Source organism: Herpailurus yagouaroundi, unplaced genomic scaffold (assembly GCF_014898765.1).
Source record: "Herpailurus yagouaroundi ecotype Mexico unplaced genomic scaffold, PumYag 77, whole genome shotgun sequence".
NCBI classification, from domain to species: Eukaryota; Metazoa; Chordata; class Mammalia; order Carnivora; family Felidae; genus Herpailurus; species Herpailurus yagouaroundi.
The window spans coordinates 9,832,993-9,854,086 of NW_024412388.1; the positions used below are offsets into that span (position 1 = coordinate 9,832,993).

Genomic DNA, 21,094 nt, shown 5'->3' on the forward strand with positions numbered 1-21,094 from the left:
ACTTTCTGGGTTAAGAATAAGAATAGGGAAAAGCTGTCATGACCGTGTATTAAATTTACTTGCAGTTGAAAAATTACACTCTGTTGTGAGCCACGTAAAGGGTTTTGGAAGTATTTTTATTAGAGTAAACTTGCTGAACTGTTGGGATAATAGCATTTGTCCATGCTGCTATCTTCTGGCTCGTATAGAAAGTGACCCAAAATTCAGGCAGATGTTCCAGAAAACGTAAATATCTTATGGGAAGAGTTAGTGCCTAAATGTGCCTACCCGTGTCCAGCTCACCATGTGCCACAGGAAACCACAGCGATGACCTGCCCAGTGAGGGGGGCGTTTCAGTAGTGAGAGAACGCTACGGTGTTTGTTTGTTTTTTTAAGTAAAAAAAATTTTTCGTTAATGTGTATTTTTGAGAGAGAGTGTGTGAGCAGGGGAGGGACAGAGAAAGAGGGAGTCCCAGAATTCGAAGCGGGCTCCAGGCTCCGAGCTGTCAGCACAAAGCCCGACATGGGGCTCGAACTCACGAACCGTGAGATCGTGACGTGAGCTGAAGTCAGACGCTTAACCGACTGAGCCACCCAGGTGCCCCTCCGGTGGGTTTTAAAGTATGGATTTATGCCCTGAGTCAGAACACATCTACGCTAAGCACATTTCCGTACCCACGTTTGGACGGGCACCTGTGTCATAATCTGGAATTCTGCTTGGGTAACTACCGAGTCTTAGCGTTAAATCTAAATGTAAACTTTGAATAGGAATCACTGGAAAAAAAAGACCTGGTGTTTGTTATACAGGTAAGTTAATAACAAGAGGGGATTTGGGCCTTAGGATATAGTTGGGGCAATTTTGTTCTTTAATTTAAAAATAAGAACTTCAGTTTAAGATCATTGCATTTGTTGTCGTATTTAATAATTGCCCCCGATACACTATTTTAACCTTCTTTGTTGGAATGAAGTTATTTGAGACTCCTATGGGTTCGATTTTCCTCGCAGTAACATTCTGCTCTCACTTGCTTTTTATAATCACATCCAAACCTTGCCAACCCAGCTTGAGTTCAGGAACATTTTCATATGGCTTCTATTACCAAGCTATTATTGGACTTGTGAATTTAGGCACGTTCTCCCGGAGTGTTGGAGTCGGCCAGCCATTCAGAAAACATCTTCAATGGCTAGTCTGGGTCATGAGGGTGTTGGACTGCAGATCTGATGGACTCTGTCTGTGTGCGGGCCCCAAGAGGGCTCTGGGGTGTAGCCGGCCGCCGTGGGGCGCTGGGGGTGCTCCTTGGCCCAGCTTGTACGCCGGGCCCTGTTCTGACTGTCCAGCGGCACTTGTCTGCTCTGACGCTCCCCCACCACCTGAGGGAGGTAGCATGTCCGTTTACAGAGAAATCGACCACATCTGAGGGACATGGTCACTGGGTTTATAAGTCCCACAGCTGTAGCTGTAAGGGGCGCCTACAAACAGGCCATTTGATTCCATGCCCTTAACTACAGTGACACCACCCGATTCACCTTCCCCGCTTGGGTTTTGCACGGCTATCGTGTCTCCCAAATGACTGGTGCTGATGTCATCGCCCAGAGCGGGGGTTTGTTGCAGAGGCTGTGTAGCGCAGTGGGAATAAACAGGCCTTGAACCCTAGTGATCTGGGTCTCAGTTCTCCTGGGACCCGCTGGTAACTGAGGCAGGGCAGGCTGCCGGCCGAGCCTCGGCCGCCTCACCTGCAGGTGGCTGTATCGAAGGTCAGGTGTGTGCTTAGGACGCAGTAGCTGCTGGCCATGGTGGTGGTGATGGTGAGTCCTCCCCGTGGTAGACCCCAGAAGGCCCTGCCCCACTAAGGAAGCCCGCGGCCTAGCAACCATCCCGGTGGGAGGGGTGGAACGTGAGTGATGGCGATCCCTGAGCGACTCTTGGAAGAAGCTCCTGAAGAAACTGCTCATGCTTCTCAAGGCCTTGAAAGGAAAAGGATTGCTTCACGGCAGCTGACAAGCATCAGTTTATGTTGGTTTCCCCAGAACAGACGAGATTAGAACTTGCGTCAGAATGTTAGAAACAGTCTTGAAGTCTTCCAGGGCGGGCTCCTTCCCTCCATCGAGGCGCACCGAGGTGTCGGGGAGCCCTTGGCGCTCTGGCCTCCCCGGAGACCCTCACAGTAGCAGTGGGGGTCCATGTAGAGCTTCGGCCCAGGGTGGCCGGCCGTGGCCACACAAGAATGGAATTCAAGGTTGAGAACTTTTCCAACGGCCTCTGGCCTTCCATGAGGGACAGTGTGGTGTGGGCCACCCGTGGCCGGCTTTTGAGGTTTTGTTGTGATTTCGTTACAGGCAGTAGAATGCAGGTAAGGGTGTTGTTGATTGGCTCCTTACCTGGAGCTGCTGATTAGTTGTCCCTTCCTCCCAAGAAGCCTTCCCTGACCATCCAGTTGGAAATACTGCCCTTGGCCCTCTCCATCTTCTCACTCTGCCTTACTGGTCTTGGGGGCCACTTAACTCCTCTGTGCATTGCTACCGACTTGTGACCTTTGTTTACTAAACGTCTGCCTTCCCAGAGTGAACATTCTACCTGGGAGGAAGGACCTTTGTGTTGTTCGCTGCTGCGTTTCCAGCATCTGCAACGGTGCCTGGTGTGTAGCCGCCGGTCAGTATAAAATTGACTGAATGAGATGTTTGAAGCCTGGCTTTGTCACTTACCAGCCCTGTGATCTCGGACAAATTACTTAAGCTGTCTGAGCCCTGCTTTTCCCTTCTGTGAAATGGCAGTAATGATCTGACCGCAGAGGCTGGTTGCGCGGACGGCAGGTGAGCCTGTGAGGACCACGGATATGCCGCCTGCCGTAGCGAAGTGCTTCGAGAACGTTAGCCGCTGCGGCTGTTACCGAAAGGTGCCCTCTGGAATGTCCCTTGGGATCGGACGGAAGGTTGCGGCTGGCGCTCAAAGCCGACTTGCCACGTAGGTTTTATGGCGGCACGGGTTGCAGTAGCTGGAACGTTCCCTCGTCGTCCGCTTCCGCTGCCTGTGCCCGGAGAGAAAGCGGTCAGGTGGCAAGGATGCTTTGCTGAGCGCCTGCCAGGCCGGAGCTCCTCCCTGTCTGCGTCAGGCACTCCCACCCGTCAGAAATAGAAGGAGCTATAAAACACGAAAACCACTTTTCAGATCAGAGTGAGGACGAAAATGACTGTAATTTTGTCACCGCCTCTCCACATAACTTGATTTCTCTTGGTTTTGAATTTCAAGGCCCAAGTGGCAGTTTTTAAAAGCCAGGTGCAGAAGAAAACCTTGGTTAGCTTGGTTGTAAAATCATGAAAACCTAACCAAGGAACTCCAGCCCACTGAAATAATAGTCGAAGAACGATCCCTGATAATTTAAAGTGCTTGCTAGCCGCCGTCTATATGTCCTCTCACGTAGTTGTCGCATCGAGTCTGTGAAGTAAATACTTCTGTGTTCTCCCATTTTACGAACGGGGAAGCGGGGCCCAGACTCCTGACACGGTTTGCCCGATGCCACAGCCGTGTGGTTCCATCTGCCCATCAAGAGTCGTGTTCTCCCTCCCGCCCCTACCCGCAGATCTGGGGGTGAAAGCCCCTGACCTGCCCGCTTCTTTCTTCAGTGGTATGCTCTTTAAGAGGCAGGAAGGAGACGTGGCTTTAGTTTGTAGCTGCCTGTGTGTGGGTAGGAAGCAGCAGCTAATGCAGAGGAGCTCAAACCGGGGGGAGGCGAGCACGAGTCCTGGCCCCTCGTGGTCCTAGTGCGTTCTGTGAGTGCCTGGGAGACAGGACCGAGTGGTTTCTGCTGTAGGCCTGGTGTGATGCCCCGTGCTCAGCCCCCATCTACACGGCTTTGTTAGGGAACGGGCAGATCCGGGTACTGACTCGTTCAGAGAGTCAAACCTTGCTGCTTCCTAGTGGCACCTTTTATCCCCTTGTCTTTCTATTTGCAAACCTTCCCAAGCCATGGCTCGCCAGTAGGTTTCCAGATGTGTGTGCGTGGGGAGGAAGGACCTGCTTGGGGTGCTGCACAGCCTTGCTTGCTTCGGAGGTGTGGTCGTGCTCGGGGAAGGAGGGCCAGGCTGAGTGCCTGGTGTCTGCCTCCCATGGCGGGAAGGGATGTCTGTGGTCTCACCCATCGGCTACTTGCCTGCTTTTAAGAACTACACTAGACCTAATTTCGCCTTTCCCTGAAGGCTCGAGGTGTAAGCATCGATTAATACTTGGTTGTGGAAAAGGGATGCCCTCAGATAATTCAGGTGTTCAGGATCCTGAAGGTTTTTTGGGAAGGATGTACTCCTCACTGTCTCCTTTTTCATTATTTATAGATCTTGTCTGCCCTCCTCGTGTCCCCAGATATGGTTCTGTTGATCGTCGATGGTTACAGAAGCTAGGTAGCGGTCCTGTTAATAGGATACGCAAACAAAGAAATGGTGGGCCCTGAGAGAACACCCAAGGACCTCCCTTGTGTGTCAGGTGTGCTAATATTAGAACGTGGGTTTTCTGGCATGATTTGCTTACTCATTAAAATTGGTCGTTGCTCTTGGTTCTTTGCTGGTAAGTGACGCTGCTGGACAAGTGACCTTGTAATAGAGTGTTGGGTGTAACAAACACATAGAGACTGCTTTTTTTTTTTTTTTTGGTTTTGTTTTTCTTTCAAGCTCCTGAAAACATGTGAGTTAGAGAAATGATTTGTGAAGAGAGTGACGTGAACGTCCGGGTGACGTGTGTACAGGCTTCCTCGGCAAAGGCAAAGGTGTGCTGCTAGGGGAAGCGCCTTCGTTCCGAAACAGGATAGTTTTCCTCTCTTTGCTGGATGCCTGTCCTTTATGTTTGAGTGGATACTCTGTTTAGTGCTAAGTGCTAGGAGGTGGTTGACTCTGGAAGGAAGTACGTGGAGTTCACCCATCTCCTTTCTTGGTGCACAGGCTGGTGAGGCTCTTTTGATCGAATTTTGCCAGCCGGTTTCGTGAAAACCTACGTTCACTGCTTTGGTGCAGGAACCAACCACTTCGACTCATCTCAGTAAATTGCTGCCAGATGCTGTAGTTGAAGTATGTGCTGTTTTAAGTGACTTCATCGCCATGATTAGTATGACTGTGTGCCTTAAAAACTATTTATAAAAATTACGGACGCAGCCTATTAGGGCCAGCCGACAGCAGGTGTTTTATTAAGGCGATGCCCTGAATTGAGTTGGACAGCTGCTCGGGTGAGGGGTGGGCGTATTTTGCCCGGCCGGGCGTGTTGGTAACCTCAGCTCGAGGAGCTGCGTTCCCACAAGGTGTTTCCAGGTGCGCGAAGGTGCCCTAGTTAGGGTTGTCCCCCACCCCGGCATGTTCACTTAGCGGACCACCTGCTTCAAAACCTAACCCAGGAGGCTTATTTAAAATTCCAGACCTACTAAACCATAATCTCCGGGGTGGGTCTTTGAACTCTTTTTGTTTTCATCGGCTTCTCAAATGCATCTTTACCCAGAACTAAGGAGTTCTCCTTTGGGTCTTAAAAAGGACAAGTGACCGTGGTATCGCCCCCATCTCATTAACTTAATTTGCTTCCAGTTTTCATTTGAAATTCTCTTCTTTTGGTTATTAGCAATATCTTCGAGGTGGTAGTTTTCGGTTTTCAGAACGCATCAGTTAACGTTTTTCCTCGATCCTGATGAGTACCCCGTGACGGATGAGCAGGGTGGCACTACAGTTAGGGACACTTCTAAGCGTCAGCCATGGTGAAAGTAAGGGTTTTCTGCCTTGTCCATTGTTGCTCTTACCGTGTCTTTCTGAGGGCGACAGGCGGCCTTTAGCTATTAACTAGTATAGTCTGGGTGCTGTGTCCCCCGCCAGTGTGGTCACCAGTCCCCAGCACCCATGCAGCACCTAGCACGTGTAGGTGTCCACTCAGTGTTTGTGGAATAAAAAGGAAAAAAAAAAAGTCTCTAGGAATAATAGAGTCTGAGCTACCATTTGCTTATCTGTCCCTAATTTAGGACTCTCTGGCCTAAAGTGTGAATTTGGGGGCAATTAATTGTTGGCAACAGAATAGAGAACGTCCATTGGATAAGTAAATGACCAATTAAGATCGTGTTGAAAGAGGGGTGCCTGGGTGGCTCAGTCGGTTAAGCCTCTGACTTCGGCTCAGGTCGTGGTCTTGGAGTTCGTGGGTTCGAGTTCCGCGTCGGGCTCTGTGCCGACAGCTCAGAGCCTGGAGCCTGCTTCGGATTCTGTGTCTTCCTCTCTGCCCGTCCCCTATCCGTGCTCTGTGTCTCCCTCTCTGTCTTAAAAAAATAAATAAACATTAAATTTTTTTTTTTTAATCGGGTTGAAAGAAAAGGATTGGTTATTTGGTGATAGTTAATTACACCCAGCATTAAAGGGTTACCACCTCAGGGCACAGTCCTCAGGGTTACAGATGTCTAAGGAAAGCCAGTCAGTAAACGATAGAGGCCAGAAGGAAATTGCAGCTGCTGGCTCATTCATTCAGCCACGCTGGTGGCATTGTTTCTGCTCCGATCTACACCGGTGTGCACAGGCTGCCTGTGACTGTGATGTAGCACCCTTGATGCCCGGGTAGAACTATCTGAAAATTCCTTTATGGTTTTAAACCCTCTCCCCCGATTTTTGGCTCTGAAAATAGGGTCACCCTCCCTGTGTCACCAGCTTTAATTCTGCCTCCTGACACCGGACATCTCCTCAAGGGCTCCTCACTTGTAGAACCTCCAAAATACACGGCAGTGGAAGATTTTCTCCTGTGTTTTCACTTTTGTTCGAAGCCTTCCCTCTCGGAGCTTAAACGCTGATGGATTTCACGATGTCCCATGCACCTGACGGGGCCGTGCTGAACAAGGCTGTTCCCCCAACTGGGCCTATGCCACAGCATCACTCACCTTGGCCTTTCCCCCACACACTCGCTTTTGAGGTGCCGGGGGATATGATCCCACTGACGAGGCCGAAGGGGAAGCACAGGGCTCCCCCGTGTGCACGGCAGTCTTCAAGGCCAGCATGGTCACTGCCGCCTAAGGAATAGCGTGAGGTCATCTTGCAGAGTGCCAGGCCTGCCGGGGCACAGCGCTACCTGGAATCTTTCAGAACTTCTGTTACAATTCCAACTGTGGATAGAGTTTTCGAAAGACAGTGGAGGCTTAGTCAGTGTTTCCGTTTAGTCAGCCCTCCCTGTTAACGGATGCCCCGCGTTCCCAGTGGATCGCATCCTGACACCCTCGCAGGGAGAGCCCGTGCGTGTCCATTCCCAGCGGTCAGCCAGAAGTCCGTTGTATTTGTTCCCAAACCTGTTTATGCTACGTGTATCTGTGACTGTACTCGTATGACTCAATTAAATAGTACCCAAACCAACAAAGTGGGAACGTAAGAGCTGTTTATGAAAAACAAGTTGAATGCTTCTAAAGGCTCAGAGTAGTTTGCTTAAAAACTGTCACTCCGTTATCATTCATTCAGTGGGTGAAAAACCATGAAAAATTTGCATGAAGGCAAAGGACGATTTCACACTCAGGTTGCTTTTATAAGTCACTTAAGTTCTTTGCCCCACTTTATTTACTTCTTTACTATTTTAAAATACTTATTTGGAGAGAGTGAGCCTGGGGGAGGGGCAGACAGAGAGGGAGAGAGTGAATCCCAAGCAGGCTCCATGCTGTCAGCGCAGAGCCCAAAGGGGGGGCTTGAACTCCCCGAACCGTGAGGTCATGACCTGGGCCAAAACCAAGATTTGGACACGTAACCCACTGAGCCACCCAGGTGCCCCTGCCTGCCCCACTTGAAATAGTAACCGGAACTCACAGGTGATTGCGGGTGTGATTTAGTCGGAAGGACAGTGCAGGTCTCAGGCCTTTGTGTGTTTGTTCCTTTACCCATCTGCTTGGGAGCGGGCGTAGGGCCAGCGCCTGGGGGTGTGTGCTGGTCAGTGTTGGGGGTTGTACTGGTGAAAGAAACACGTTCTGGTGGGGAGACAGAGTGTGAACAAGCAAGGAGCTACACAGAATGTCAGGCGGTGGATGCTGCGGAGGGAAGGAAAACAGAGAAAGCAGGGTAGGGAGATCTGAAGCCAGAATCGGGGCTACCACTGAAAATATGAGGGCCAGAGAAAGTCTGGCTGAAAAGGGAACATCGAAGCAAAGAGTCGGAAGTGAGGAAGCAAGCGTGGGGACCTGGGGAGGAAAAGCACTTGGCAGAAGGATAGCAAGTGCGAAGGTCCTGAGGCAGAAGCATCCTTGGAATGCTCAGGGAACACTGGGGAGGCAGGGAACACTATGGGATGCGTTGCCTTTTAAAAGAGTCTCCTTTGTTCATCTGGTGAGGATGAACTGGAAGGAGCCAAGAGTAGAAATCCAGACTGGGAATCCAGTGTGGTAACCCAGCTCGGGAGTGATGGTGGATGGACGGGAGGGTAGCAGGGGAGGTATGACTAGCAGGGGCATTCTGGATATATTTTGAAGGGGGAGCCATGAGATTTGCTGAGGATTGGATGGGGATTGGAGGAGAGAAGTTCAGGATGACAGCAGGCTTTTTTCACCTATGCTTCCAGCACCCAGGTGCATTTTTATTTATTTTTTGCCCTTAAGTGAGGAGGTGGAAGACTGTTATTGGAGCCAGTATGTGGGATGCACGTGTGCGGGGCGTTCAGTTTTGGGCAGGTGAAGTTTGAGATGCTCTCAGACCATCAAGGGGGAGCTGTGGAAGGGGTAGTCGAGTATCCCGTTTGAAGTTCAGAGGGAGGGGCCCGGCTGGAAATGTGAATTCTGGGGTCCTCAGAGTGCACACGATACTCAAAACCACGAGATTGCAAATCCCCGAGAGAGCGAGCGTAGGTAAAGTGGAGACGCCCAAGAACTGAGTCTGGGGGTGCTCCGGGGTTGAAGGCTTGGGGAGATCGGGAAGGGCCTGGAGGTGTTCTGGGCCAAGGGTGTGCAGGGGACCCGTGTGGCTTCTGATGGCGGCAGCGGTGGTAGGTTCGGAGGCGGCTTCGTGTGCTACAGACCAGACCGTCTCTGGGCTTGTGCGGCAAGTGGAGACGCCCCCTGACTTATCCGGGGAGGCATCTCCATCACAGGCATCCCCAGGTTTCCTGCTATTTCCCCAGGGCCGTTTCTGTCTGAAAACCATCTGCAGCAAGGCGAGTGCCACCCCGTCAGAGATGCAGGCACTGGCCGCCTCGGCTGCTCACATTCTGTCAGATCTGCTGCCTTTGAAAAGCAAAAGTCTGTTGTTCACAGTTCACAGAAGCGCCCAGGGTAGAGACACTGGGTGAGTTCCTGCCCTGGTCTTCTTCAGATTTGCAGACTGCCCCAATTCCCTCGTGTAAAACTTGCTTTGAGACCCAGGTACAAGAGGACAGGAGAGATTCGGGGGTGAGAACTTGTGGTAACAGTTCTCCCCCCTTCCCCAAGCAGTGGCCTTCAGGGACAGAAACCCCTCTTCTGGAAGTCCCGTCTCTTCGTCCAGGGGGTAAAGGAAGTTCTACAACCTGTGCTTGCTTTGTCTTCCCTCCCTCCCTACCCCATAAAGTAAAACAAGAGGCAACGTGGTAAAGAGAAGCAAATCCCAAAATACCCAAGTCTCAGGTTGTCAACAGGAACTGTGTGCATGTGCACGCGCACACACACACACACAGTGTTTCTGTGGTCTGTTCTCTTATTCTGAGCGCTCAGGCAGCCTCTGTTTTTCACACTCTGTAATTATGTATGTAATTATGTATTCCTATCTTATGCAAATAACGACCTTCCCCTTCTGGGACACATGCCCCATGGGGACAGAGAGGAGGTCTGTTTGGTTTACTGCTGTGTCCCCCGGGCCTAGCACAGGGCCCTGTGTATGTGTGTGTGTGTGTGTGTGTGTGTGTGTGTGTGTGTATAATAGGTGCTTGATTGAGCAATACTCATACACTTTAGTAAGTCTCAAGGCCCTCTCCCCACGAAGGCCCAGACCTGACTGCCACCGATTATACTAAATTAAATTCAGGACATACTTCTTCATATGGCTGATTTTAGGAAATTTCTGTTCAAAGAGGCTAAATTAAATTTGTGTGTGTGTGTGTGTGTGTGTGTGTGTGTGCGTGCGCGCGCGTGCCCACGCACGCGCCTGCCCTTTAGCAGGCCCTCCTGGAGGTTTCACATGGATCAAAGCCATCGTCTTGCAGACTTCTCATTGTGTCTTCAGAGGGCACGTCTGCTTGGCTCTGCACTGTGTCCCACGGTACCTGGCACAGAGCAGGCACTCAGTAGCTAGTTAACCAAATCGACAGAGGAAGTAAGTTTGGAGTCCATGATGGCGTGCGTCCTCCTCTTGGGAGTTTATACCTCCTGTGAGCACATCAAAGGCCCAGTAATTACGCAGGGACACACCTGTATGGCTTCGTGAGCCCATGCTCGGGAGGTGAATGGCTTGGGCTTTGATCCCAGCTCTGCCTCTTGCCAGGGACGCATTCTTGGGCAAGCTGCCGAACCTCTCTGTGCCTTGGGCCCTCGTGTATAAAACGGAGCAGTACCCATCTCATAAAGGGCTCGTGAAGATTCAGTTTGTGACTGCCCGTCAAACATTGGGCACAGCCCTCGACGCACAGCAAGCACGGAAACGTTGGCCGCCGTGACGCAGGTGGTAATGACACGTGTGGCATCTGGGGCAACTTATTCTACTGAACCTTGGTTGGGGAAACGCCGGTTACACGGAAGAAACATTAGGAAGGTTTTCATTCCCTGTCTGCCGCTACCTGGCTGTGAGTCCCCCGGCCTCCCCGGTGTTGCCGGGCCGGGCGTCTGTCCCCGACAGGGAGGGAGCCTGTGTGAATGAGTGGTTCACACATCAGATGAAGCACACAGTCCTGGGAAGCCCAGCAGCCCGGAGTGGAGTCGGCTGGCCTGGGCCCCAAGTCTTCCAGCACCTGCGGGCATCCTCTGCTTGCCCGTCTGTAAAACAGGATGAGCTGGCCCAGCCCTCCTCACTCCAGCCTGTTTGAGTCAGCCGGAATGCAGGGTGAGGGCTTTCGGGAATGGCGGGACAGTGTGGGGAGACGGGGCGGGTACGTGAGCAGACTCTGCCACCCAGACCCCTGCACTCTCTGAGGATGAGGCCTCCAGGCCCCGGGTCCACGGCGCCCTTGCCCCGTGGGCTGCGTCATCGCTGGTGACCTGTGCCCCGTTCCGGCACAGGACACCCATGCCTTTCCTGTGGCGCAACCCAGGCCTCCCAAAATGAGCTGGTTGAGACACCTTGGTAGCCCAGGAACCCCCTGGGCTCCCACAAGCTTTCCCCCCAAGGTAGCTACCTCTTGTCTAGTGTCCTGGGATGGGCACCAGACAGCAAGATCTAGAAACCCCGTTTACCAGGGCAGATCCACACACGGCTAATTAAGACTCTTGGCCCCCACGACTCCAAACCATGCAAGGGGTTTGTCCCTGGAGTTGACTTAGTCTCTTTTTCTTTGGCCTGTGTCAACTGTAAAAGACGGAATGGCCGTAATAACGAAGTCTTCGCATTTTCACAGAGTTTTGCCGTTTAAAAGAGCTTTTCCATCCGGCCCTCCGGGGAGGCTTATCAACCCGTTTCTGTCCCGAGATGGGAATCTGCTTTGTGTGTGTTCATCCGTCTTGTTCACGCTTCCTTTCGGCCTCCTTCCTGGTCTTAGCTGTTTCCGGTTGAGGAAAGCAGCCTGTTTCTGCTCAGTGAGAGGGGACAAGGGACGGCGTGTGGGGCGTGCTGGATGGAGCTGGGTGGCGGCCAGAGCAAAGTGCGGTGACAGGTGTCTGCGTGAGGAGCCACTCCCCCATCTGTCCTGCTGGAGCCGAGAGGGCTCGGCTGGGGCGGTTGGCTGTGCTGTGCAGAGTCGGGTTCAAAGAATTGTCATAAAAGTGGGGGACCTGGTCCCACGGTTTGGGTGGGGCCTCGGCAGTGAGAGAAGCCTTCCGGGAAGTTGGCTTTCTGGGTGGATTGGGTTTTCAAGCCATGTGGAGGTTGAACTGCATCAGGATCTGGGCTCCCTCCGGGTTTGCCGTTTGCTGGTTCAGGGAACACTGTCCAGGCACCTCTCGTGCCGGGCTTGGTGGCAGACGGGTGGGTGAGACCTGAGCACAGATGGAGCTCTCTGGGGCTGGAGTTCAGTCTCGCCCCAGGGGCACCCGCCTCCCACAGTCCTCGTTCCGAGGCCGTTGCGGCTTCTGCCCTTTGCCATTTGTGTCCCCTCGCTGCTTCTGCAGAACAACTTGCTGTGTGATCTTGCGTGAGTGACCTCCTCGCTTGGCTCAGTTTCCTCACAGAGAGTGAAGGGCTGCTCGGCGTGGCCGCTGGGGTCCCCTGCCCCTCTCCTAGTCTTGCCAGGGCAGGAGACGCCACCACGGCAGGGATCTCCCCGCTGGCAGCTCCCTTTGGCTCAGGTCACCGCGGGCCGGGCCCGCCTTCCTGTCGACTGGCTTGCGTTACGAGCTGTCACATGCTGGGTATTCGGAGTTCAAGCCAAACAGGTTTGGGGAAATCGTGGCCTCTGAAGACCTCAGGTCCTGGCGTGAGAGCCCCACGAAGCAGGGGCACAGTTGGTCTTTCGGATGCATGGTGGCCAAATCAGCAGCCGGCACGGCACGTGGCCTCCTTCAGAGCTGGTGGGAGGGAAGGAGGGTCTGTGCCCGCAGGCCGACTTCAGCTCTGGGGTCAGATCTGTGTGAATCCTGGCTCCCTCCCTCCCTCCCCCTTTCCCATCTATTGCCACCTCTCTGTGTGACCCTGACCAAGTAACTTAACTTCTCTGTGCCGTCTTCTCAGCCAGAGAAAGGGCACGATAACCCTTCTCACGTGGTTACAGGGAATAGTGAGTGAAAACACCATCTAAGCACAGAGGGGGCCGGGCTGGCGTTGCCCACCCCTGAGTGTTAGCTGCGGGCCTCCCTACCAGCACCCCCACATTCACCTGAAGGCCAGTGGTTTCAGCCCTTTGCCCCTGTCCCCCCAGGGCCACCTCCATGGTCCTCTCTCAGGCTTTGGTGCCAGGCCCTCCTTAGGCACAGCCACCTAGTGGCCTGCACTCGACTCCCTGCTGAAGATGTCCGCTAGCCCCATGCTCCCCGGGCTTCAGATCCCCATACTTCCCCAGGGAGCTTATTAAAATGCACGTTCTGACCCAGGAGGTCGCTGGGGACGGGGCAGGGTGGGGGGCGCTGAGCAGCTGCATTTCTAACAGGCCCGCAGGGACTGCTGACCACACTTTGAGGAGACAGATCGCCAGTGGCTCTCAGAGCTGGCTTCTAAAATTTTCAGTGCCTGGGATGCAAATCAGCTGAATTAAAATCTGTAGGGCCTGGGGCTCCAGCCGCAGGATTGTTTCCATCTCTCCAGGTGATTCCAGTGAGCATTGGAGTTTGGAATCCACCGCGCGGCCGGCGCCCCCCGTCCCTGCCTCCTGATGCCAGGGTTCCTCTGAACTGACACAGTTCAGCCCAAAGCCCAACTTCTGTCCTCGTGGGTGGCTGTCCTGTGGGCAAAGGGTTAACCCCATTTGGCTTCTTGGAATATTGAAAAGAGCTCTTTGGTCCCCATCGGTACAAGAACTGTGTCAGGGAGGGGCACCCAGGCTTTGGGGTCAGATGGTCCTGGATTCGGAGTTTGGTTGCACCCCGGTTGGCTAAGAGAATGTGGTTTGGACGTTCACCCCTCTGAACCGGTCTCCTCCCCTGTAACACACAGATCATCCTGTCCCTGCCCCAAGGGCTGCTGGGAATATTCGAGGAGCTCCCATAAAGCACCCAGAGTAGCTCCCGGCACTTAGTAGGTGCTCACTAAATGATACTATTGCGTAGTTTTTCTTGTTTGACATACTCATTTTATAGGTGGGATGGCTCAGGTTCAGAGAGGTGGAGGCATTTACCAGAGGCCACTTAGCGAGTCAACAGTGGATCAGGGCTGAAACTCAGGTTCCCGCATCCCAGTGCCGCGTCCCTGTTCCTACCTCTGACTCCCGGCCTGGGGCCTCGTTCGGGTGGGAGGACCTCCCCAGAATGGAAGGGAAGGTGGAGTCACAAGGTGCCACCATTCCTGGAAATGGCCGGTGGCTGGCTCCAGGAAGCAGGCGGTGGCATGCACAGCCCCGACCAGGGGCTTACTCCCACGCACTTTGCCTCCCCTTTACCTCTGGCAAGAGTGCAGAACGTGAGACTGACTTCTAGTGAGCTGCACTCCCGAGAACTTCTGGAGAGTTGCGTAAGACTCCTGTGTGGCCTAACCAGCTGTGGGGACTGCGTTCCAGGATATCCCTCCTGACTGGTGCGGGAGGAAGGGGGTCTCTGCTCGGACCCGTCGGCCCCCCTTGACTGAGCCCTCCTTGAGGGAGCTCTCTGGACCCTCTTCTTGTGAACTCACTCGGGGTTTTTCTCTACTGCGCCCTGGAGGCTGCTGTTACCACGGTTACCAGCAGGCTCTAGGCCACTGATCGTGTCCGTGGCTCTCCGTCTTGGCCTCCTCGACCTTTGGCGACAGTAGGTATTTAATGCTCCCCTTTCCTTGACATGCTTGCCCTTCTTGCCACCGCTCTCTCCGGGCTTCCCCAGGTCACCACTTGCCCCTCCCCCCCCATCCCGTCCTGGGTCCCTGCACTTCTCTCTGTGGCCCCTTTCCCTTTCGTGAGCCATCTGGACCCCCCCCAGATGCTGACCAACCCCGGAGTCCTGAGTTCGTTTCAGCCGCCCACGTGACCTCTCCTTTGGGTCGAGTACACACTTTAAATGGAATCCCGTGCAAACTGATCTCTCTCTGAAGTGTCTCCTGCCATCTTCCCATCTTGGCTAAAGGCAGACCATCCTGCCCTGGGGTCTGTCCAGACTCCAGTGTCTTCCTGGCCCCCCCGCCCCAGCCCTGACATCCGGTTCATCAGCAAATCCTGTCGGCACCACTTCCAAACCATCCCTGGAGTCGGCCGCTTCTCACCGCCACCCCGGGGTCCAAGCTGCCATCCACTCCCACCTGGATGACGGCAGTCGCTTCCTAACTGGTCCCCTTCCCCCTCCCCACTTCCATTCTTGTCATCCTACAGTCTGTGCCCAACGCAGTGGCCATGCCGGGTCATGTCCGTCTGCTGCCCAGAAGGACAACCTGGCTCCTACCTCACTCAGGGGTCACGAGACCCTCCCTTCTGCCCCCCGCTTCTCTGACATTCCAGGCAAGTCCCACCTCAGGCCCTTTGCGCGTACCGTTCGCACCACCCAGCCCGGGTTAGGCCCGGGTGTCCAAGCAGATCCGTCTCCCACGGCCTTCGGGTTTGACGCACATGGTTCTGTGAGGTGTTCCCTTCCGCCTTCCGGCCCTGCCTGCCCCCGCCGTGCACTGCTGAGCTCTCTCCTCGACGTCACTTCTCTCCATGGGGATCACTACGGTGTGGCCTGCCGCCTGTTCGTTTATTCCCTTTCTGACTGAGGAGGTGGCCGGGGAAGGTGGAGGTATGATTCCCTGCTCCGTCTGCCTCGTTCACACGTGCTGAGCCGCAGTGATCGCTCATCCCCGGGGTCGGGGTTAGTAGCTTGAACTAATTGGATAGGCTCTGAGGAGGTGGTGCGGGGTGCTCGGCCCCCCAAGTGGCAGGGAATGGGGGCCGTCCTTGGCCCGGCCACCCTCCCTCACCTGCGGGCTCCGAGTTTACAGTGCATGTCCCCAGTCTGACCAGTGATCTTCTTGGACAGTGGCGTCTTTTGCTGTTCATGAGCTTGGGGTTTCTCTGCAAATTGCCTCTCTGTGTCCTTAAACTATTTGTTCAGTGATTGGATCGCCTTTGCCTGTTTTTTTTTTTTTTTTTTAAGTTGTTTTGTTGTCACTTGACTCCCTCTCTGGTCCCTGCACCCTCTGTTCTTGGAAGGCCCCAGAGAGGCTCAGGTGTGGCTGCTGAGTCCCCTCCCCGGGGCTCCAGGAAGGCTGTGTGAGGGGACGGCCCAGGCAAACAAACCAACCCTGGTAGGTCCTAAGGGTCCTTGAACCGGAACCTTCCACTCTTGGAATCCTCTCCCAGCCGTGGCCTTCATTCCTGTTTCTTCAGTTTTGTTTCTTGCGTGTAGACCCACGTGTCCAGCTGTCCTCTTTACCAGAAATCAGTGGGGGCTGAATGAGAATGGGTGGCCTGGGGGCCAGGGGGCCCGAGTCTTGGCCTTGCGCTGGCATCAGACCCCCTCCGAACCTGGGTGTTTTTCCCGTCTCGGCCGCACTAAGTCGCATGCGGACTGGGTGACATAAAGAACTGTCTGTCTTACTTCCCAGAGCTTCCTTGGCCCAGCACCTGGCCGGTGGTGGACCCCCTCCCGTGTGCCAGGCGAAGGTCCAGGTGCCGGGGATGCGTCAGTGATGAGAAGCCCCCTGCGGAGCCAGCGAACAACCCAGTAGACTCTGAGTGTGTTGATGGTGCCGAACACGATGAAGGAAAAGGGCCTGGAGGCCATTGGGAGGCCGTGTTGCAGCTTCAGACGGAGGGAGGCCTTGAGCAAGACTGTGAGGGAGGGGTGAGCCCCATGAGGACCTGGGGGGGCCTTCCTCAGCCCTGGGTAGGATCACTGGGGAGCTCACAAGTACCGACGCCCCTGCCACCCCCAGAGATGCTGACGCCACGGGCCTGGTGCGCAGACCTGGCCTCCCCGTGAGTAGCCGGGGCTGAGGGCCACTAGGAGGAGGGCTGTGTGCAGACAGACGGAAGGACAGACGTGTTGAAGCAAGCCCAGCACGGCCCGGGTAACAGGAGCCCAAGGGGGCCGGGAGGCGATGCGCCCCCCCCCCTCCCCGCCCCGTATGTCGAGGAACGAGAACGGGGTCACTGTGCTGGGAGCCCAGGACTGACAGTTGCCGCAGGGGCGTGTCATGATCCAGGGTGCCTTTTGGGAAGGGGCGGCTTGCTGTTCTGTAGAAAGATGGCAGGGGAGGCCGCGCATAGGAGCCAGGAGGCCGGTGAGGAGGGGGAGGGACTTGGCCGGTGGAGGGAGGGCCTGGCCCGCCTCCTGCTCTGTCAGTCATCACGGCACCAGGTGCCTCCCCCGTGTCCTGAATTCTTAGAAGGCCAGTGACCTCACATCCCGGTCCCAGGGCTCTTCCTAGCCCCGCTCTGCCTCCAGGCCAGCAGGGATGGTGTCCCGAGGTTCGGAGGCTGGGAGGCAGGGAGGTGGGCACGAGGGTCGGGACTGACGGCCGTGCCTCCCCCTCCTCGGGCCGTGTCACTTGGCAGGCGCCCACGTCCCCGCTGACTGCCACAGTGCAGACTCCGTGCCGGTGGATGCTGGAGAGTGCCAGCATGTCCCGCGCTAAGAGCTTCCTCTGAATTTAATGGATGAAATGGCTGGCTTTGCACATGGGGAAACCAGAGCCTAGAGCGGCCCCTGACTTGCCGAGGTCACACAGCTAGAGAGTGAGAACCTCAAGTCAGGAGGTCTTTGTGTGTTAACGGCTACCTTGCTGGGAGCTGGAGAGATACGTGGTTCCTGAGATGCTGTTTCTCAGCACCTGACATCTCGGCTCTGGGCAGCCCCCGGGCTCTCAAGAGTTCTCTGACCACCGGAAGGGTTTTGTGACCAGGCGTCCTGCTGGATATCACTGCCCCAGTCTTAATAGGACACATCCAGGTGGTGACTTGGTGTCTCCCCAGAAATTGTGGTCCGTGGAACTGAGAGGGCTGGGCTCTGCTGCCCCAGGAAAGTCTCCGAATGTGTCCGAGCCTCAGTGTCCTCATCTGTGAAATGGGTATAAAAAGCGCTTGTTCTCCCTACATCTTGAGCTGCCGGGAGGGTCCAGAGATAATAGCAGAGAAAGAAAGTACTTGGGAATTACAGGGGACGTGTGTGTGCTGGCTGGCGTTGCCCTCTGCTGGGCCTGGCCGTGCGCTGAGAGGTGGCAAGAGGGGCCTCCCTTCAGGCGCTTTGGCCCCCACCCCCCAATGTAAGCTCTCCAACCACATGGATGCTGAGGGAGGGGTTGGGGAGAAAGCTCGCCCCCTAGCGGACAAGGCTGTGGTTGCCGCAGCTGCAGGAGCCTGAGGGTGGAACAGGTGTGCCAGGGAGCAGAGAAATGCCGGCCAACTGGAGAGGGCTGGGAGGCCAGGGCAGTTATCTTTGACGGATCTGGTGTCTGAGTGTTAAGTAGATGGGTAATGATGGTGACAGAGGGAGACGTAGATGTTGATGATGCAGGGTCTGCTCCCCTCCATTGGAGACATTTCTGCAGAGAGGGGACAGTGTAGGGGGATCCGCGGTGTCCCAGGACAGGGGCGTGCAGGTGGGCCAGGTTTCCAGCCAGCTGACTGTCTCTCCCACAGTCGGGTCGGCTGCCCGAGGGGCTGTGCTCACAGTGGGGTACCAGCCAGCCCCCAGGCCACCCCATGGGCCTTGTGACCCTGGGGCTTTGGTGGTCCATCTGGGGCACAGGCTTGCCCCTGAGCATTGGGTCTTAGTTTTCTGCCTTGAATCTTGCTCAGATAGTAGAATAAGCTGACCACGGGCCTCGATCGCACAGCTTGGGGGAGGAATTCACCCCGGGGGCAGCCCTGCGTCTTGACTTGGGGGCCAGATTCTCATTTGTCTGTTTATACGTTTGTTTGGTTCGCTTACTTCGTTTATCATAATAGGTGTTTGTTGGTGGCTGCAACTTTGACGCGGTTAGCGTTTGGATTGTCGTGGAACGTTTAGCAGTATCCCCGACCCCAGCCGCCAGCCGCCGGTAGCCACATCCCTTCCCTGAGATGTGTCTGGACACTGCCAAATGCTTGCCCTTGTGGAGAACCAGCGATCTAAACCCTGATGTTTCAGCTTCGAGACTGGCCCCATTCTCATCTCTCGCTCCCTCAGACAGCTGGCTCCGGGCCAACCCCCGGTGCAGGTGATGTGCCCGGAGTGTTCACCCTTCCTGCTTTCCCGCTCCCCTCACCTTCTACCTCTCCTGTCCGGAGGGCCTGCTCACTTCCATTCTTCCGCCTGGGGACAGAACTGGGACCTGAGACAAGTTACTTAACCTCTCTGCGCCTGTTTCCTTCTCCGTAAATTACGGCTGATATAGTAAATGCGCCTTGATAGGTTGTATGTAGAGGGAGATAGTTGATGGACGTAAATACTTAGCACGCTTCCGGCGTATGTGTGGTTCTTCGTCAACACAGACTTGTTTTTGTTGTGCTGAGTGGGTTGTGCTACGATATATCCGCAAGCGAGACAGAAGCCCTGACCTTGGGACTTCACGGGCCAGGAGGGAGGCAGATCCGTTACGTTGCAGTTGTGACTCAGTGGAACAAGTGCTGTGGTGGGGAAGCCCCAGGGGGCAGCGGGAGCCTGCAGAAGAGATGCCTCACCCAGGGGTTAAAGAAGGAAGGCTTTCCGGAGGAAGCGGTATCCCAGCCAGGACCTGAAAGATGAGTCTGGGTTTGCCGGGTGAAGGGAGGGGAGGAATCGTGGTCTACGTTACCTACCTTTAAGAAAAGTTTTAAAGGCTTCCCTGGGAAAGAATAATCGAATTTAGCGGGCTGTGGTAGCAGATAGGGCCGGACCCGTGTCCCACGATCTGGGCTCAGGGGTTCCCGGAATGAACGTGCTTGGCGCAGCGAGGCTGGGATAGGTGCCAAGTGCAGCGTTAGCGGCCTGGAGAGGACCCGCTGCGGGTGCTGGAGGCACCTTGGTACCAGGAGCCTCCAGATGCTTCCGAGGGGAGGACGTGCCTGGGAAGGCAGATGGGGAAACAGTGCAGCCGCTGTGTGCACAGCAGGGCTACGCCCCCAGCTCGCCCATCCCTCTGCGGGGGGGGGGGGTCCCCAGGACACCCCTGCCGAGTGCCGTGTCTCGGCACCCAGCTGGCGGATGCTTCCGCCATCACTTTCAAGGGGACGGAAGGTGGTGCGCGGAGCGCGGTGGAGCTCCCGCGGGTTGTTGAAGCTCACCTGCCATAGGCCTCGGGGTGCTGTCTGGGGCACCGGGGTGGGCCCCTGGTGATGGTGTGTGTCGTTCTCTCCCCAACAGCTACAGTCTCCGCCTGGCGTCCCGGTGTCCTCCTCCAGCCGCCCCGTACATCACCAGGCAGTGTAGGAATGTCAAGGCGACGGCTGCAGCCCAGTTCCAGGGACCCCTCTTCAAAGAGTAGACACTTCGCCTGCTCCCTGACAGGTACGAGGAGGGTGGAGCAGCTTCTGGCACTGCGTGGGCGGCTCTGGGGCCCGGGAGGGCTGGGGCTTGGGTCTTTGGGCTGGGCTGGGAAGCAGGGAAGAGGGTGGGCCTGGTGTGTGCCAGGGTGGAGCCTGGGGCCTTCCTGCAGGTAGGTGCGGACCCTGGACCCCGCCCCCAGCTCTGCCACTTACTGGCGGTGGGACCTCAGCAAGATACTCAGCTTCTCTGAGCCTCAGTTTCCACATCCATAAAGTGGGGGTGACCTACTTCATAGGTTGTGAGAATTACAAGGGTCACATGTACGCAAAACATGTAGATCAGCGCCTGACACATAGAAAGCATCAGGTAAGTAATTAGCTCTTGTTACTGATTGAATAAGAACAGCAACAATAACCAGCATTAATCGAGACCTCCAGAGGCTTTAAGCCCAGAAAAGATCGTGTAGTCTTTATTCGCACAACGTATTTGAAAGTGAAAGTAGTACTTTTCTGTAAGATACAGAGGTTAAATTTATGTTGAACCAGAAGTCTCTTTCTAGACTGTCTGATGGTAAAACCTGAATTCATTTATAGGAGCCGGACTTTCCGTCTCTTGAGGGGAGGGCTGGGCTTTGCCAGTGACTTCGAGTAGGCTTGGGCTTCTTTTGTTGGTGACACGGCACATCTTCCTTCCTTGTGTCCCTGAGACCAGCCTCTAAAGAAACGATTGGAGGACTGCATGCACCTGTGCATTGGGGCACCGGTTAAAGATACCCCGAGGTGCAACTCCAGATTTGCTAAAAAGCATCCTTGGTGTGCAGGGCCTGGGAATCTGTGTTAGCAGGTGGCCCCGTGATTCTGGGACGCACTCAAGCTTGCGGGTGCCTGCTTAATGCAGCCAGGGCTGTTCAGAATGAGAACATCGCTGTTTAAGGCAAGAATGGGCTGAATTCTGAAACTCTGGCGTCTTCTGTGTTCTACTTTCCTCCCTTCCACCTGCCCTGATGCCCACAGAGTGCACTCACTGCTTCCTTCCTGAAGCTGCTGGAGTCT

At 55.0% G+C, this 21,094-nt stretch overlaps 1 protein-coding gene across 5 annotated transcripts in view; it reads left to right on the forward strand.

The window, feature by feature from the left end:
• PRDM2 (PR/SET domain 2) overlaps positions 1-21,094 on the forward strand; it is a 121,410-nt gene that overhangs the window by 94,850 nt on the left and 5,466 nt on the right. For all 5 annotated transcript variants that reach the window (XM_040455618.1, XM_040455624.1, XM_040455627.1 and 2 more), the window contains one exon: positions 19,920-20,063. In XM_040455618.1, the coding sequence (XP_040311552.1) occupies positions 19,920-20,040 (121 nt within the window). In that variant the 3' untranslated portion in view covers positions 20,041-20,063. The remainder of the gene's footprint in view (positions 1-19,919; positions 20,064-21,094) is intronic.